This window comes from Mercurialis annua, linkage group LG3 (assembly GCF_937616625.2).
Source record: "Mercurialis annua linkage group LG3, ddMerAnnu1.2, whole genome shotgun sequence".
Taxonomy (NCBI): domain Eukaryota; kingdom Viridiplantae; phylum Streptophyta; class Magnoliopsida; order Malpighiales; family Euphorbiaceae; genus Mercurialis; species Mercurialis annua.
This window is the reverse complement of record NC_065572.1, coordinates 23,904,632-23,923,445: the sequence shown is the minus strand read 5'-3', so window position 1 is coordinate 23,923,445 and position 18,814 is coordinate 23,904,632. Positions and strand designations below refer to the sequence as shown.

The 18,814-nt window shown below is 33.0% G+C and overlaps 1 protein-coding gene across 1 annotated transcript; it reads right to left on the bottom strand.

Moving 5' to 3' along the window:
* Positions 1-15,799: 15,799 nt before the first annotated feature.
* LOC126672438 (uncharacterized) lies at positions 15,800-17,065 on the bottom strand. The gene is made up of 3 exons (XM_050366387.1): positions 16,628-17,065; positions 16,474-16,550; positions 15,800-16,394 (listed from the first exon to the last, which is right to left on the bottom strand). Exons 1-3 carry the CDS (start codon positions 17,063-17,065, stop codon positions 15,800-15,802), a joined length of 1,110 nt encoding a protein of 369 aa, XP_050222344.1.
* Positions 17,066-18,814: the final 1,749 nt, after the last annotated feature.

Here is an 18,814-nt window from a genome sequence, read left to right as displayed (position 1 = left end):
GCTTATCGTCTGGTTCTACCGCCAGACATGTCTTTAGTGCATCCTGTATTTCATGTTTCTATGTTAAGGAAGTGCATCTCAGATCCTTCACATGTGACTGTGCCTCAGAGCGTTGACATTGACCAGGAGCTGTCCTATGAGGAACACCCAGTTGAGATTGTTGATACGCAAGTGCGTAAGTTACGGAACAAGGAGATTCCGATGGTCAAAGTTCTGTGGCGGAATCATTCTGTCGAGAAGTGCACTTGGGAGACGGAGTCCGATATGCGGAAACGTTATCATTTCCTCTTTCCTTGAGGTACGTGTATCGTTGCTTATGTGGTTTAGTTGATTGTTTTTGTACTTGGTGTGTTGTTATGTTTATTTGTTTATGTTTAAATTCGAGGGCGAATTTTTAATAAGTTGGGGAGAATGTAATATCCCGTATTTTTAAATTATTTTTTTAACTTTAATTATAAATTTTTGCATTCCGTCAAGTTTTAAGTAATTTAGCATTATTACTATTATATATTTTTATTTAAATTTATTAGAATTGTTCGTTGATTCGGTCGTAGTTCGATTCGTAATTGGTTTGTATTATTAACTTTTAAAAGAAAATTTAAAAGAAAAAAAAACAATGAAAAGCAAGCTTATTATGCATGAAAATAAGTCATGCATATTTTCCTTTCCACGTGATTACCTTTTGCGTACCTTTTGCATGATAAGCCCATTAGTGAATGGTTTGGCCATAATATAAAAAGCCCATTTGTTTTTCTATTTGAAATATAAGGTGTGGCAGTAACGTTTCTTCTCATTCATTCTCCTCTATATACAAAGTTTCATGTTTCTTTCCCCTAAACCTAAACTGCCATCATTAAATTCCAACTCAACCACCATTCCTCACTGATACAATCTGAAAGTCAACCATCATTCTTCATTCCAACTCCATTCGACTCAAGTTTGATAAGTTTCCTTGATCTCTGTCAATTGTTTTGTTCGTTATCTCCTCGACATCGCTTGTCCCTTCATAACAGTATGTTCTATCATCGTAGCATCGTTGTGAGATCGTGTTTCCATCGTTTTGTTCTATTCGTGCTCTACCAAGTTCAACGTATTGGAATCAATTAAGGTACGTATAGAACCTCTCTGTTTATCGCCGTTTGATTCGCCGTATTCTCGTTATTTTTCTGCCGTTTCTTGTCATGTATGGCTGCGATCTGTTAATGTTTATCGTTGCGTTTGTTTCTTAATATTTGTGGCTACCACATTGTGAAGCTCTGAGACGTTCTTCTTATGATTTCGAGATCAGTGTGGATTCCGTCTTGTTTAGCATAGTTCAGCTGTGTTAGATTGTTATCCCGTGGATTGTTGTTTTGCTTTTGATGATGAAGCTACTGGGAATATATTTCATGTCTTTAGCATTAGATTGTCATATTGGTTGCTTTGGATTATTGCATACTTAAGTTAGGATTATGTTACTGCAAAACTTTGGGTTGATGGAATGATTTGTTTGTTGATTTGGAAAGATGGTTAATATGCTAGATTAATTACTCAATTGTTTTGTTTAAATCAATTGAATCCCTCAAGTTGTTTATCTAATGTTATTGTTTTAATCCTAACTTTTGAATGTGAATTTGATTTAAAAACTATTAAAGTGTAAACAATAAATGTTTTATAATTTAAATTTATATAATTACTCGGGTAATTATATATATATATATATATATATATAATTTTGAATATCAATTTGATATGCCAATTTGGCTAATTTACAATTTAGCCCCTGAAGTTTCTAAAAGACTTATTTAAGTTAAGTTTTTATCAATAGGATAATTTTTGGACTTTTATTTGATTTATAATTTAGTAGATTAAAAACGAGTAATTAAATTTGATTTCAAAAATCAAATTTGGCTAAATTATAGTTTAGTTCCTAAACTTTTATAAACTTAAAATGGCTAAGTTTTAGTTGTAACTGGGGTTACTTGGATTTGAAGTTATTGAATTCTATTTTAAAAATAGGATAATTATTTTATCAAGTATTTTAATTTATAAACTCGGGTTTATAAATTTAACAAATTTTTGGACCGGGTTAGACTTTGGTCGTCCAGCAAGTGGGAAGAAGCTTGGTAGTTTTTAATAACTCGGCTGACTTACTGATATGGATTATAACTCGGATTTATTTAAATTATTTTACGAATCATTTTAAATATGTTTATATGATTTGTATTCTGTAAGTTGGGTTATATTTGAAATACACTTAATACAAGTGATTATTAAATGTGGCTTGGTATTGTGTTGTGCTAGTCCTATGTGGTGTCTAGTACTCTTTAGAGTTAGGGTCTGATTTTAATTATGATTTCAATATTTTATTTAGACCCGTCGACTCTTCGTACTTCAGAGGCGAACCAGAGTTAGATTGCTTGTCAAGTTTCACGTGGAATAGCAAGCAGTGAGTTTATATCTCTATTTACCTCTTTATTAAGCAAATATTATATATATATATATATATATGTATAAACAGCTTTTGAACTGTTTTCGGCATTGTGGATTTGATTTGGAATGTGCTACTCGATGGGCATCATCGGGATTGCGTGCGCACCGGTAATAATTAAGGTATTGAGGTAGGTTTGAGATACGTCTCACCTTAGTGAGGGCACCGGTGGAAGATACGTCTCCTGGGCTCACTATTTATTAAGTGATAGTCGGGGATCGGTTATTGAGATACGTCTAACCGACACGACAATGGATTTAGAATTGTGGTTTAGGGTTTCATTGATAATCCATAATGAAATTGTTTTATTAAACGTTTTTAAAGGTTTTCAACTTAATAAATGTAAATGGTTATATAAACTCTACTCAGTAAATCTGATCCCGTTGTTTTCCCAAATTTTCCAGGATGATTTGAGCATTGGTCGATCTCCGTTTCTTCATTCTCGGAGGTTTTTTATCTTATTTTCAGAATAAAAGAGTCGAACTGTTTTAAACTCTTAGACCGCAGTAGTAGTATTAGATTATTTATGATTTAGTCTTTTACTTATATTTTTAGACTGTTGTTTGTTGGTAATTACTTTATCGCTTTTGGCATGATTACCGTATTTATGGTATTTATATTATATTGCCATACTGTTGGAGTTATAATTTTAGATAAGTATACTTTGAATATATGTTGCTTATTGTACTGCTAGACTAGGCTGAAGTCTCGGTTGCCCCCGAGCATGTGGTTTTCTGCAGGTACATTGTTTTAAATGATATAAGTTGGTTATCAGCAAGGCTAGCTACGGGTTTTGGTGCAACCATACCCATACCCTAGCGCCGGTCACGATTCATGAAAATGGGTTGTGACAAACTTGGTATCAAACCAAGGCCTTTTAAATGTTAAGTGTTTATTTGTTTGGCATGTTAAGTGACCAAATTGTCCTAGGAACTACTGCGGAATTAGGATTCGAGTCTTGTCTTTGAAAATTCATCTTTTGCTTTCAAAACTTTCTGCCTACTCCTATAGGAATGTCGTGAGTCAGTCGTGAGAATTTATTTGCTTTATTGCTTTTTATATGTTGTTTTTCACTTGGGTGATTACTTGTTGGCTGATTCGCCATGTTGTGTTTATTTGGTTAAATTTTTATATATTGAGAAATTTTATTTCATTCTTAGGAATGAATACTCGTACTCGTGCTGCGGCTCAGCAAAATGCTGAGGATGATGAGCGATCTCTATGGAGGTGGACCAGAATGAACCAGAGGTTCAAGCTGGTAGGGGACTAGCAGGCAGAGGCCCAGATGGTCGGGGTCGAGCTGGTCGAGGTCGAGGTGGCCGCGGTCAAGCTGGCAAAGGTAGAGGCAGAGCTGTAGGACGCGGTGCTGCAGGAGGTGTTCAAGCACCAGTTGTGGAACAACCTGAGTTGGACGATTTTGACTTCAACACTTTTTTTTCCTGGAGTTGCTGCTTTACAACTCAACAAGGTTCAGCCGCAAGCGAGACAAGTCGCTTTGCAGGATCATTATGCGGTTTTGGATCAGATTGCTCATCAACAGCAACCACTGGCTGGTGGTGCAGTAGTTTGTGGTGTCGGAACCACTGACAGTGATCTGGTATTGGCTTGCATGAGGCTGAAGCCAACTGAGTTTGACGGTTCTGGAGACGCGCTGGATTTTCTCGAGGAGGTTGAGCAGAATGCTCGGCGACTACAGGCTACTGAGCGTCAGATATTACGAAACAAAATCCAAACATTTCCCCTCTTTAGCGATTTAAGCCAAACGTTTACAAACATTACGAAACAAAATCCAAACGTTTCACCTTTTTAGCGATTTAAGTCAAACGTTTACAAACATTACGAAATAAATCCAAACGTTTTACCTTTTTAGCAATTTAAGCCAAACATTTAGAAACGTTACGAAACAATACAGGACGTTTCACCTTTTTTGCGATTTAAGCCAAACATTTATAAACATTACGAAACAAAACCAAACGTTTAAAACGTTACGAAAGAAATCCTAACGTTTCACCTTTTTAGCAATTTAAGTCAAATGTTTATATACGTTGCGAAACAAATCCAAACGTTTCACCTCTTTAGCGATTTAAGCCAAACGTTTACAAACATTACGAAACAAATCCAAACGTTTCACCTTTTTAGTGATTTAAGCCAAACGTTTACAAACGTTTCAAAACAAATCTAAACGTTACAAAAAAATCAAATGTTTACAAACATTACGAAACAAATCCAAGCGTTTCACCTTTTTTGCAATTTAAGCAAAACGATTACAAACGTTACGAAAGAAAACCCAACGTTTCACCTTTTTAGTGATTTAAGCCAAAGGTTTACAAACATTACGAAACAAATCCAAATGTTTCCCCATTTTAGCAATTTAAGCTAAACGTTTATAACGTTACGAAACAAATCCAAACGTTTCATATTTTTCGCGATTGAAGCCAAATGTTTACTAACGTTATAAAACAAATCCAAACGTTTACTATATTTAGCAATTTAAGCCAAACGTTTACAAACATTACGAAACAAAACCAAGCGTTTCACCTTTTTAGAAATTTAAGCCAAACGTTTACAAACGTTATAAAACAAATACAAAAATTTCACATTCTTAGTGGTTTAAGCCAAGCGTTTACAAACGGTACGAAACAAATCCAAACGTTTCGCCTTTTTAGCGATTTAAGCCAAACGTTTACAAATGCTACGAAACGAATCCAAACGATTTGCCTTTTTAGCGATTTAAGCCAAACGTTTACAAACGTTACGCAACAAATCAAAACGTTTCCCCTTTTTAGCGATTTAAGCCAAACGTTACGATACAAATCCAAACATTTTCACTTTTTTAGCGATTTAAGCCAAACGTTTCACTTTTTTAGCGATTTAAGCCAAACGTTTCCAAACGTTGCGAAGCAAATCCAAATGTTTCCCCTTTTTAGCAATTTATGCCAAACGTTGACAAACGTTTCGAAACAAAACAGGACGTTTCACCGTTTTTGCGATTTAAGTTAAACGTTTATAAATATTACGAAACAAAACCAAAAGATTAAAACGTTACGAAACAAATCCAAGTGTTTCACCTTTTTAACAATTTAAGCCAAACGTTTATAAACGTTGCCAAACAAATCTAAACTTTTCAACTTTTTAGCGATTTAAGTCAAACGTTTACAAACGTTTCGAAACAAATCCAAACGTTTCACCTTTTTAGCGATTTAAGCCAAACGTTTACAAACGTTGCGAAACAAATCCGAACGTTATGAAACAAAACCAAACGTTACGACACAAATCCAAACGTTTCCCCATTTTAGCGATTTAAGCCAAACGTTTATAACATTGCGAAACAAATCCAAACGTTTCACCATTTTAGCGATTTAAGTCAAACATTAACAAATGTTACGAACCAAATCCAAATGTTTCACATTTTTAGCAATTGAAGCCAAACGTTTATAAACGTTGCAAAACAAATCTAAACGTTTCCCCTTTTTAGCGATTTAAGCAAAACATTTTCAAACGCTACAAAACAAATCCAAATGTTTCGCCTTTTTAGCGGTTTAAGCCAATCGTTTACAAACTTTACCAAAAAAATCCAAATGTTTCCCCTTTTCAGCGATTTAAGCCAAACATTTGCAAACATTACGAAACAAATCCAAATGTTTGACCTTTTTAGCGATTTAAATCAAACGTTTACAAACGTTATGAAACAAATCCAAATGTTTCACCTTTTTAGAAATTCAAGCCAAACTTTTACGAACGTTACGAAACAAATTCAAACGAGTCACATTTTTAGCGATTTAAGCCAAATGTTGACAAACGTTACGAAACAAAACCAAGCGTTTCACCTTTTTAGCAATTTAAGCCAAACGCTTACAAACATTTCAAAACAAATCGAAGCGTTTCACCTTTTTAGCAATTTAAGCCAAACGTTGACAAACGTTAAGAAAAAAATCCAAGCGTTTTACCTTTTTAGCAATTTATGCTCAACGTTTACAAACGTTGCGAAACAAATCCAAATGTTTCACCTTTTTAGCGATTTCAGCCAAACGTTTACAAACGTTCCGAAACAAATCCAAATGTTTCACCTTTTTAGCGATTTAAGCCAAACATTTACAAAGGTTATGAAACAAATACAAATGTTTCACCTTTTCGCAATTTAAGCCAAACGTTTACAAACGTTACAAAACAAATACAAGCGTTTCACCTTTTTTGCAATCTAAGCCAAATGCTTACAAACGTTACGAAACAAATCCAAGCGTTTCACCTTTTTAGCAATTTAAGCCAAACATTTACAAACTTTACAAAACAAATCCAAACGTTTCGCCTTTTTAACGATTTATGCCAAACGTTTACAAACGTTACGAAGCAAATCGAAATGTTTCTCCTTTTTAGCGATTTAAGCCAAACATTTAGAAATGTTACAAAACAAATCCAAACTTTGAACCTTTTTAGCGATTTAAGCCAAATATTTATAAACGTTTCAAAACAAATCCAAACGTTTCACCTTTTTAGCGATTTAAGCCAAACGTTTACAAACGTTACGAAACAAAACCAAACGTTTCACATATTTAGCAATTTAAGCTACACCTTTACAAATGTTACGAAACAAAACCAAGCGTTTCACATTTTTAGCAATGTAAGCCAAACGTTTACAAACGTTACGAAACAAATCCAAGCGCTTCCCATTTTTAGCAATCTAAGCCAAACATTTACAAAAGTTCCAAAACAAATCCAAGTGTTTCCCCTTTTTTGTAATTTTAGCCAAACGTGTAGAAACGTTACGAAACAAATCCAAGCGTTTCACCTTTTTAGCAATTTAAGCCAAGTGTTAACAAATGTTTCGAAACAAATCCAAAAGTTCCACCTTTTTAGCGATTTAAGCCGAACGTTTACAAAAGTTACGAAATAAAACCAAATATTTCACCTTTTTAGCAATTTAAGCCAACCGTTTACAAACGTTACGAAACAAATTCAAATGATTCCCCATTTTAGCGATTTAAGTCAAACGTTTAAAACGTTACGAAACAAATACAAACATTTCACCTTTTTAGCTATTTATGCCAAATGTAGACTAACGTTATGAAACAAATTCAAACATTTCACCTTGTTAGCGATTGAAGACAAACGTTTACAAATGTTACGAAACAAATCCAAACGTTTCACCTTTTTAGCGATTTAAGCCAAATGTTTATAAATCTTACGAAACAAATCCAAACATTTCACCTTTTTAGCGATTTAAGCGAAACGTTTACAAAGGTAATGAAACAAGTCCAAATCTTTCACCTTTTTAGAAATTTAAGCCAAACGTTTACAAACATTACAAAACAAATCCAAGCGTTTCACCTTTTTAGCAATTTTACGTCAAATATTTACAAATGTTACGAAAGAAATCCAAGCGTTTCAACTTTTTAGCAATTTAAGCCAAACGTTTACAAACGTTACGAAATAAATCCAAACGTTTCACATTTATAGCGATTTAAGGAAAACATTTACAAACGTTACGAAACCAAACTAAACGTTTAAAACATTATGAAACAAATCCAAACGTTTCATATTTTTACTGATTTAAGCCTAACCTTTAAAAATGATACGAAACAAAACCAAGTGTTTCACCTTCTTAGCAATTTAAGCTAAACGTTTACAAACGTTATGAAACAAATCCAAGCGTTTCACCTTTTTAGCAATTTAAGCCAAACGTTTAAAAACGTTGCGAAACAAATCCAAACGTTTCACCTTTTTACCAATTTAAGCCCAACGTTACGAAACAAATCCAAAAATTTCACCTTTTTAGCGATTTAAGCCGAACGTTTACAAACGTTACAAAACAAAACCAAACATTTCACCTTTTTAGCAAATTAAGCCAAATATTTACAAACGTAACGAAACAAATCCAAAGCTTTCCCTATTTTAGTGATTTAAGCCAAACGTTTAAAACGTTACGAAACAAATCCAAACATTTCACCCTTTTAGCGATTTATGCCAAACGTTTACAAACGTTACGAAACAAATCCGAACGTTTAACCGTTTTAGCGATTGAAGCTAACGTTTACAAACGTTACGAAACAAATCAAAATATTTCACCTTTTTAGCGATTTAAGCCAAACGTTACGAAACAAATCAAAATATTTCACCTTTTTAGCGATTTAAGCCAAACGTTTACAAATGTTACGAAACAAATCCAAACGTTTCCCCTTTTTAGCATTTTAAGGGAAACGTTTACAAAGGTTATGAAACAAATCCAAATGCTTCACCTTTTTAGCAATTTAAGCCTAACATTTACAAATGTTACAAAACAAATCCAAACATTTCGCCTTTTTAGCAATTTAAGCCAAACGTTTACAAACATTACGGAACGAATCGAAACGTTTCACCTTTTAACCGATTAAATCCAAATGTTAAGGAACAAATCCAAACGTTTCACCTTTTAAGCAATTTAATCCAAACGTTTACAAACATTACGAAACAAATCCAAACGTTTCGCATTTTTAGCAATTTAAGCCAAACGTTTACAAACATTACTAAAGAAATCCAAACGTTTCGCCTTTTTAGCAATTCAAGCCAAACGTTTACAAACGTTACGAAACAAAACCAAACATTTAAAACGTTACGAAAAAAAACCATTCGTTTCACCTTTTTAGCAATTTAAGCCGAACGTTTACAAAAGTTCCAAAACAAATCCAAGCGTTTCATATTTTTAGGAATTTAAGCCAAACGTTTACAAAAAAAAAATAATACAAGCGATTCACCTTGTTAGAAATTTAAGCCAAACGTTTACAAACATTACGAAATAAAACCGAACGTTTCACCTTTTTAGCAATTTAAGCAAAACGTTTACAAACGTTATGAAACAAATCCAAACGTTTCCCCTTTTTAGCGATTTTAGCCAAACGTTTACAAACGTGACGAAACAAATCCAAACATTTCACCTTTTTAGTGATTGAAGTCAAACTTTTACAAACGCTACGAAACAAATCCAAACATTTCCCATTTTTAGCAATTTAAGTCAAGCGTTTACAAACGTTACGAAACAAAAACCAAGCGTTTCACCTTTTTAGCAATTTAAGACAAACATTTACAAACGTAACGAAACAAATCCAAGCATGTCACCTTTTTAGAAATTTAAGCCAAATGTTTACAAACGTTACGAAACAAATCCAAGCGTTTCACCTTTTTAGCAATTTAAGCCAAACGTTTACAAACATTACGAAACGAATCTAAACGTTTCACCTTTTTAGCGATTTAAGCCAAACGTTTACAAACGTTTCGAACAAATCCAAATGTTTCACCTTTTTAGCGATTTAAGCCAAACGTTTACAAACGTTACGGAACAAATCCAAACGTTTTGCCTTTTTAGTGATTTAAGCCAAACGTTTACAAACGTTAGAAAACAAATCCAAACTTGTCACCTTTTTAGTGATTTAAGCCAAACGTTTACAAATATTACGAAACAAATTCAAACGTTTCACCTTTTAAGCGATTTAAGCCAAACGTTTACAAATATTACGAAACAAATTCAAACCTTTCACCTTTTAAGCGATTTAAGCCAAACGTTTACAAACGTTACGGAAAAAAAACCAAACATTTAAAACGTTACGATACAAATCCAAACGTTTCTCATTTTTAGCGATTTAAGTCAAACGTATACAAACGTTACAAAAAAATATCAAGCGTTTCCGCTTTTTAGCAATTTAAGCCAAACGTTTACAAACGCTACGAAACAAATCCAAGCGTTTCACCTTTTTAGCAATTTAAGCCAAACGTTTACGAACGTTACGAAACAAAGCCAAACGTTTCACATTTTTAGCGATTTAAGACAAACGTTTACAAACGTTACAAAACAAATCCAAACGTTTCCCCTTTTTAGCGATTTAAGCCAAACATTAACAAACATTACAAAACAAATCCAAACGTTTCACCTTTTTGACGATTTAAGCCAAACGTTTACAAAATGTTACGAAACAAAACCAAACATTTCTGTTTTTTAGCGATTTATGCCAAACGTTACTAAACTAATCCAAATGTTTCACCTTTTTAGTGATTGAAGACAAACGTTTGCAAACGTTACGAAACAAATCCAAACGTTTCACCTTTTTAGCGGTATAAGCCAAACGTTTACAAACGTTACGAAAGAAAGCCAAATGTTTCACCTTTTCAGCAAATTAAGCCAAACGTTTACAAACCCTACGAAATAAAACAAAATATTTAAAAGGATACGAAACAAATCTAAACGTTTCGCATTTTTAGCGATTTAAGCCAAACGTTTGCAAACATTACGAAACAAAATCAAACGTTTACAAACGTAACAAAACAAATCCAAACGTTTCACCTTTTTAGCAATTTAAACCAAACGTTTACAAACTTTACCAAACACATTCAAGCGTTTCACCTTTTTAACAATTTAAACCAAACGTTTACAAACGTTATGAAACAAATTCAAGCGTTTCACCTCTTTAGCAATTTAAGCCAAACGTTTACAAACGTTACAAAACAAATCCAAACGTTTTGTAATACACCCTAATTTTAAGTAATTAATATTAAAAATAAAATTTTGAGGTTTCGATTATATAAAAAAATATTCTAAAAGACTACAATTTAACAGTTAAAGGATAATAATCAGGTTTGACTATTTAAGGTTAATAAATTAAATCACGGGAAGTGATTTAATAAATTCGAAATAAATTAAATTTAAACGTAAATTTAATTTATACGTAAATTTAATTTATACGTATCCGTAAAAGAATATCGTAATAGTATGGAGTTAAAAATTTAAATTGGGAATTTAAATTTTAATAAACGAGTGTGAACGAGACTAATAAATTTGAGAATACTCTTTAGGATCGTATAAATTGATTATTGATAATTAATATATCAATATACTACTCTAAATGGAGAATTTAATGTTTCAGATAAAACCACGAAGTTAAAATGTCGAAACTCGTAAGTATTGACGTGTAATTAACGAATATAAGTTAAGATATATATATATATATATATATATATATATATATATATATATATACCATAAGAGACGATCCTAGGATCTGGGGTACTTGATCATCGTGAAGAGAAGATTAAGGAAGAAAATAAAATATATAAATGACATAAAATAAAAATAAGCTTACATGGTAATATCGGGCGGTATAACCGACCACTTAATTGCATAAATATAAAATGCGGAAATATAAATTACAAATATAAACAAGGAAAGGAGGAGAAAAAAGTGTGGAGGGAGAGAGAAGAAGTAGAAATTTTCTAATCTTGAGAAAATTTGGTGTGTCTTCCTTTGGAGAAGAGGGTCCTTTTTATAGGGAAATTGGAGTGCATACTGTAGCATGAATAGTACTTTGTCTGCCACGAGATTCCTGTAGATGAATAGTACTTTGTCTGTCACACTACTGTAGCATGAATAGTACTTTGTCGGCCACGAGATTCTTGTAGATGAATAATACTCTGTCTACCACATTATTGCTGATTTTAATCATACCGCGAATAATACTCCGTCTGTCAATTGAGAGCTGTCGGAAATATTGTCGAGGAATAATTTTTTTTTAATACACCTTAATTTTTGCATGGACTGCCCAAATGGGTTTTCGGTCCATCAGGTTTTTTATTTATTTTTATATATACCTTAATTTTTGCATGGGCTTCCTAAAAACAGGTTTTCAGTCCATCAGGTATTTTATTTAAACATACATATGACTTTATAAGCCTTTTTTTTTACAGGATTTTACAATACAGACGGGAAGATCCCGAAACAGTCGTCTTCGTTATCTTCTGCTAGGTTGAACGTTGGTTCTGAAGATGCTGCAGAATTTGATGAAGATGATGATGCTTTGGATGATCCCTGAATAGTTTGAAGAAGTTCCTTCATAATTGTGAAGTACTTTTCTTCCGTTTTTGCTGATGCCAAAAGCGCGCTTGCTCTAGATTTTTGAGCAAAAAACTGTGTATGCTCTGGATTTGAAACGGGTAATTGGCTTCTTTTTAACCATTTCTCCATTTCCGGTTTTAGAAGTTTTTGTGGAACCTTGAAGGAACTCAACCACTTGACTTTAAATCTTCTCTGGATAATAAGATTTTCCAATTCAGGGTCCACGTCTAAGTACCACTGAGTTACCCATGGGACGAAGAATTTTGCAGAAAAAAAGACATAGTGGAGCAAGTCTTTTCTCTACATCAGAAGGTTAAAGTAGGTTTTCCAAAGTTGGAAAGATTCCTGGACTTCGGGTATTAAGATATCGGTAACCGAACCATAATATTTCCACCATTGTGAAAACCATGATGGAACAAGGCTGGGTTAATATGGTCGTTAAAATAAAATAACCATGTGTGAGTATTTTTATTATTTTGGATCAAGAAAACATTGAACCAGGCTTGTTAGTAATCCCAGTAGGAAAAAGTTTTACAGTGGTTTAGGGAGGTTGTAAAGTTTATTGGAAATGATTTTGGCTTAGCAAGCTCTTGTCCCCAATCAGAAGGATTTAGGATTTTTAGAATTTTACAGGTAGAGTATGAAGGCTCTGATTGATTTCCTGTGTAGTAGAAGTGTTTAAATTCTACTGACTCAGTCATTTCAAGAATGCTCTGGTAATATTCTCTTGTTTTGGATAAATCCCAAGGTTTGTAAAACCAATTTTTTACAAACATTTTTTGTAATACCAAATATGGGTTTTGATCAAAATATCCATTTTCGATTGTAACAATATTTTGAAAACTCTGTTTTTCAATAAAACTTGTTTTCTGTTTTGGTTGAGCCAAAATATTTTGAGAACTGTTTTGAACCCAAATATTTTGAGAAAGGGTTTTAGAGGATGAAGATTCTCCTTTCTCTGTTTTGACAACGATTTTAGGGGTTTTACCTGAGATAGTTATAGCTTGGGAAGCTATAGAGTTTCGGCAAGCCTCGAGAGATTTTAGAATTTCCAATTCTTTCCCGGATTTCTCTGTATTTTGCATAAAGCTATGAAGGGCCCTTACCAGTTCTGGGTGTTTTGAAATGGATGCTATCCATTCCTGTACCTGCAAAGTTTTGTCCTCAGACTGGGTTATATTTGTGGCTTTCGTAACGTCGACATAAGGTAATATGGGTTTTTCTTCTGAAAGGGTTATTTCAGAAGGAGCATCTTCGGGTTTTTTCTCAGAAGGCTGAACCTTCTCTTTTCCTTTCTTTTTTGGCATGGATCCTTCTATATGTTCTGCAAAAAATCTCTTGTTAGAAAATCAGGCAGAGAGTTGGCTTCGCCTTTAATATATTCAATATCAAAATCAAAAATACTTAAAATAGCTTGCCATCTAACAAAGATTTGTTTAGATGCAATATTTTGAACATCTTTTTGTAAAATCCCCTTTGCAGATTTACAATCGACTCTAAGTAAAAAAATTTGATTTAATAAATCAGATTGAAATTTCATTATGCATAAGACAATAGACAAAATTTCTTTTTAAATTGTGGAATAATTCTTCTGGCAATCATTCCAATGGCCTGAAGTGCATTGAACAACTAGTTCCCTGCCGTTCTCAACTTGTTTTAAGATATCGCCAAAGCCTAAATCGCTAGCATCTGTTTCGACCACCTTAGGTAGATCTGGATTGGCTAGATAAAGACAAGGGATTTCTAATACTTGTTGTTTTATTTTTTTAATGATACTAGTGTGTTCATCAGTCCAGGGAATTGGGGTTTTCTTAAGCCTATTATGAAGAGGCTTAGCGAACCTATTCATATTTTGACATAAATCTAACACATAATTGAGGCTTCCGAGAAACCTCTGAAGCTGAGTTTTATCGATAATTTTATCAGGAAATTTACTAGCAAACTGCAAAGATCTTTCTATAGGAGTTATGGTGCCACATGTAATATAATGACCCAAAAACCTAACTCTAGTTTGAAATAGAGATATCTTTTTTGCAGAAACTACTAACCCATTTTTCTTGATGATGAAAAAGAATGTTTTTAAATGTTGCTCAATTGAGTTAGAAAATATAAGAACATCATCAATATATACAATACAAAATTCCGAATAAAGATTAAAAATATCATTCATAATCCTCTGAAATTCAGAAGGTGCATTTTTTAAACCAAAACGCATTACATTCTATTCATATTGTCCAAATGGAACTGTAAATGCAGTTTTATACCTATGTTTTGGGTCGATTTGTATTTGCCAAAATCCCGATTTCATATCGAATTTTGAAAATACAAATGAAGAACATAGTTAGGTATAGGATACCTAATCCAGCTTAATGCTTTATTTAGAGGTTTATAATTAATAACCAATCTAGGAGTTCCTCTTTCTATTTCTGAGGCATTGTTTACATAGAAAGCTGCACAACTCCAAGGCGATCTAGATTTAGAAATTAACCCTTTAGATTCTAGATCTTGAATTTCTTTTCTATAAAGCTGTTCCAATTCAGCATTCATCTGAATTGGCCTAGCCTTAGTAGGAATGTTTTTCTCATCAAAAAGAGGTTCATAAGGTAAATCTACCATATGTTGTTTTCTGGACCAAAAAGCATTTGGTAGTTCCGAACAAACTTATTTTTCAAAAAGGTTTTGTAGTTCCGTTATCTTGTTTTTTATAACCTCAGTTTTCAACTGGTGTTCGATTTTTTGAAGTTGGACTTCTCGTTTTAATTGAAATAAATCGTTTTGTTTTCCTCTTATTAGAAGATTGATCTTATTATTATAGATAGAACTTGCTTTTATAATATTGAGATTTCTGGTTTTAGGTTTTTCTAAAAAAGAAAAATTGAGTTTTACTTTCTTTTCTTTAAAATAAATTCCATCATAATCTACCTTGTAAGATGTTATTAAATTGATAAAAAGTGTTCCTAATATCACCGAATGGTGTATATTACGACCAATACAAAGTTTGTTTTTATTAACAAGCCACTGTTAGAAATACTTGCTTCCGTTTTCCCTTTTAAATTCATTTTAGAATTATTTGCAGAAGTAAGTCTTTCAGAAGTTTTTTCATGAAGATTTTTTGGAACCAATCCCGTCTTAATACAATTTAGATCTGCACCAGTGTCAAATAGCGTAATAGTGTCCATTTTAAAATTGTTTGGAAAAACAATAGAGATTTTTATAATATATTTTCTAGAGGTTATTTCTCTCAGAACAAATAGAAAATCTTCAGGAACCTTTTCTATTTCTTCTAGATTTTGTTTGTCTAATGACTCCTCTCCTTCACTATCACTGGAAGTTTGTGATAGTTGGGAAACTAAAAACTGGATAGTCTCCGAATCGTTTTTCTGTTTTTCTTTTATATCTTTTATTTCCGATTTTATGTCTTTTATTTCCTTTTGTAGGTCTTGAATGGTACCTAAAGGTTTTTTATCTTTCCTTTTTCAATCAAGAATAGTTGTAAGATCATACAATCCTGTACTAGTAGAAAGGATATTTGTTTCTACAGTTTTAGGTTCTTCTTCTAAGGATTTTTTGAGCTGATCTAGACATTTTTTCTGCTTTTGAGGATTACTAATATGCTGGATTACATCTAAGATCAAGTTTTGTTCCTTTATAAGAACATTGACATGCTTTGATTCATAATCATCATCAGAGTTAGAATCAGAACTAGACGAAGAAGTAGTAACTAGTTCGTCCAATTGAGGATTTTGACCTTCTGAAGACATTTCAGTTTCAGAGTCAGAAGAATATGCTAACAAGGCTTCTATTCGATCTAGGACTTCACCTTCTAAATGAAGTTCCTGGATTTTCCTAGATACTCTGCAATATTTAGATATATGGCCTTTCTTACCACATTTGTAACAAGTAATATCTTTTAAGTTGGCTTTATTTGTTTTAGGCTTATCATATTGTTTTCTGAAAGATTTTCTGTAAGGTTTTTTGTAATAATGTTTTTTATGATGAGTATCATGGTTTTTATCTTTGGATCTAGGACGAAAATCTCTAAATTTTTTAGACACACTTTTTGTTCCTCTGCTGCAATCACCATCACAGTTCTAATCTTTACCTATAGTAAAATCAAATTGCTTCCAGAAAGATCCTAATTATTTTTTACTTTTTCTTAATTCCCATTTTAGATGTTTTTGGAGTTTGAGATCTTGACAGATCTCTAGACCTTGTTTTTGTGTTAAACTAATAAGTTGTCCATATGTTAGTTGGTCATATGGGATGATATGGGAACCAAAAGTTTCTCTAATTTTGTTTCTAACCTTTTCTCCTAACAGGGTTGGGAGACCGGCCAAGAACTTTTCTTTCCAAAATTGTTGGTTAGAGTCTTCCCTAAGCACGACTCTAGAGAGAAATGTTGATTTATACCATTGGAAATCACTAAGTTTTTTACATCTAAGGTTTGACAAAAGGTCTGCGTTTTTATCTTTAAGATGTGTGGAATCTCCTATAAAGTGTAATGGTATAGAAAATATAAGAGTTGACACAGCATCTTGAATAGGATTTCCTAGTTCATTTGGAACAGGTCCTCCTTCATCACTTATCTGAACAACATTTAGAATATCTAATAGCTGGATCTTTGTAAGATAATAATCCCACCATCCTTTGAGTTGTCCTGAAAATCCTGCTATAAGGAGTTCAGCTACAGTCCTATCGGAGGTTCCTATTTGGGTTTTATAAGCATTGGATGCCATAGTCATTTGCTGTAATAAGTTTAAGATTTGGTATTAAGACATACCATCAATATTCCATTCGTAAACCGAGGAGGCATTGTACCTAGGCTGGACTAGCATATTAGGTTCATTGCCCAATTCTAATTCCGGATGCCTGGAAGGAATCATAGATAAAGGATTTGGGTTATGCCAGTGTAATTTTTCAATTTTTGGAGACTCTTCCTGAAAAGCTTCTTCATCAGATGTGTTTTCAATTTTTTCTAATACCCCTATGCTCAGTGGTGAATCTTCAACCACTGGGCCTCTACTAGTGGCGGTTTGACCCATACTAGTGGAGGCTTCTATTTTATTAATTTGATTCTTAATAACCTGAAGGAATTCATTTTTAGCAGTTTTTACCTCATTTTGAGCACTGACAGATTTTTGATAAGGTTTAAAAATAGGTTTTACTTGTTTGCCTTTATCTACCCTTATAGGCTCGATGGATAATTCTGGCTTTTGGACTTGTCTTTCTAGTCTAGAAAGTTGTTTCCCAAGAGTATTTAGACATATATTTGTAAAATTATTATGAAGAACAACATTTTTTATGTTTACAGAATCGGTATCCTGCAGTTTTTTAATCGGACAAGCATCAACTCTTTGGTTCGCATATGTATAACTAATTTGCCTAAGAGGAGGATGTTCCGAGTCAATTGTTCCATCAGGTGTTTCCCAAGATGGAACCTATTTTCTAATTGTGATTGATTTTATGGCTTTAAAAGGGTATACAATATTGTTATTACAGGCATATATTTCAAACCAATCAAAGAATAAAATATGAATTTTATTTTTGATTACAAAATTATAAAAATAATCTTGAATCATTTGTCTTTCATTTTGAAAATTATTAAAGAACCAAGTCCTTTTTTCTAAATTTTCGATTGCATAAAAGTCATTACGTAATAATTTTTTATTTAGGACAAATTCCTTTTCTATAATATTTAATTCATTTGCAATATTTTCTGTTATAGCTGAAGGAGTCGGGGAGCCAGGGGGTGACAGGTTTTGATTCTCTGTGCGAGAACCCACGTAGACTGGTTGAGGTACCTGAGTACTATAGTCTACATTTTGCAAAGATGATGAAGGTATATCTGAAGTGGAATACCTAGCAGGGATGTTGTAAGGCAAGTTAATAGCCCTAGGTAGCTGGTTTTGAAAAATAACCTGATCATCAGTTTTATAAGGCAAGTTTATAACAGAAGGAAGTCTAGAGACTCTTCCTAAGTCAGCTGATTCTGATGATGAGACATCTGAGAACCTAGAACTTGTGGAAACTCTATCAAAACTAATTTTTACTTTACCATCTTGGTATTGAGTTATTTGTTTTAATTGGATATTAGGCTCTAGAGGAGTTATGTTTTGTGCAAAAGGCTGAACGGCTCCTTCAAGGATCCATTCTTCAGGGAGAGATATTTCTTTCCACTGAATAGGTTTTGGAATGACTATATTAGATCTAGTCAAGTCGGTTTGGAGAAGAAGAGTTTCTCCCTTTTTACTTTGAAATCTGTGCCTAGAGTTAAACGCAGAAATCATGGCTTTATAATGAACTTTATATATTAAAGCTACTGGTATAGATCCTTCAATCATTTCATAGTTATGAGTTTTAATTTGGAGGATCAAGCATTTTAATAAATTTTTGTCACTTAAAGAGACGGTAAAGTTTGAATAACAGTCGAAAGAGACTGGTCCTTTGCAAAGACTAGATTCTATCGTTCCTAACAGGGAATCCTGAAAATG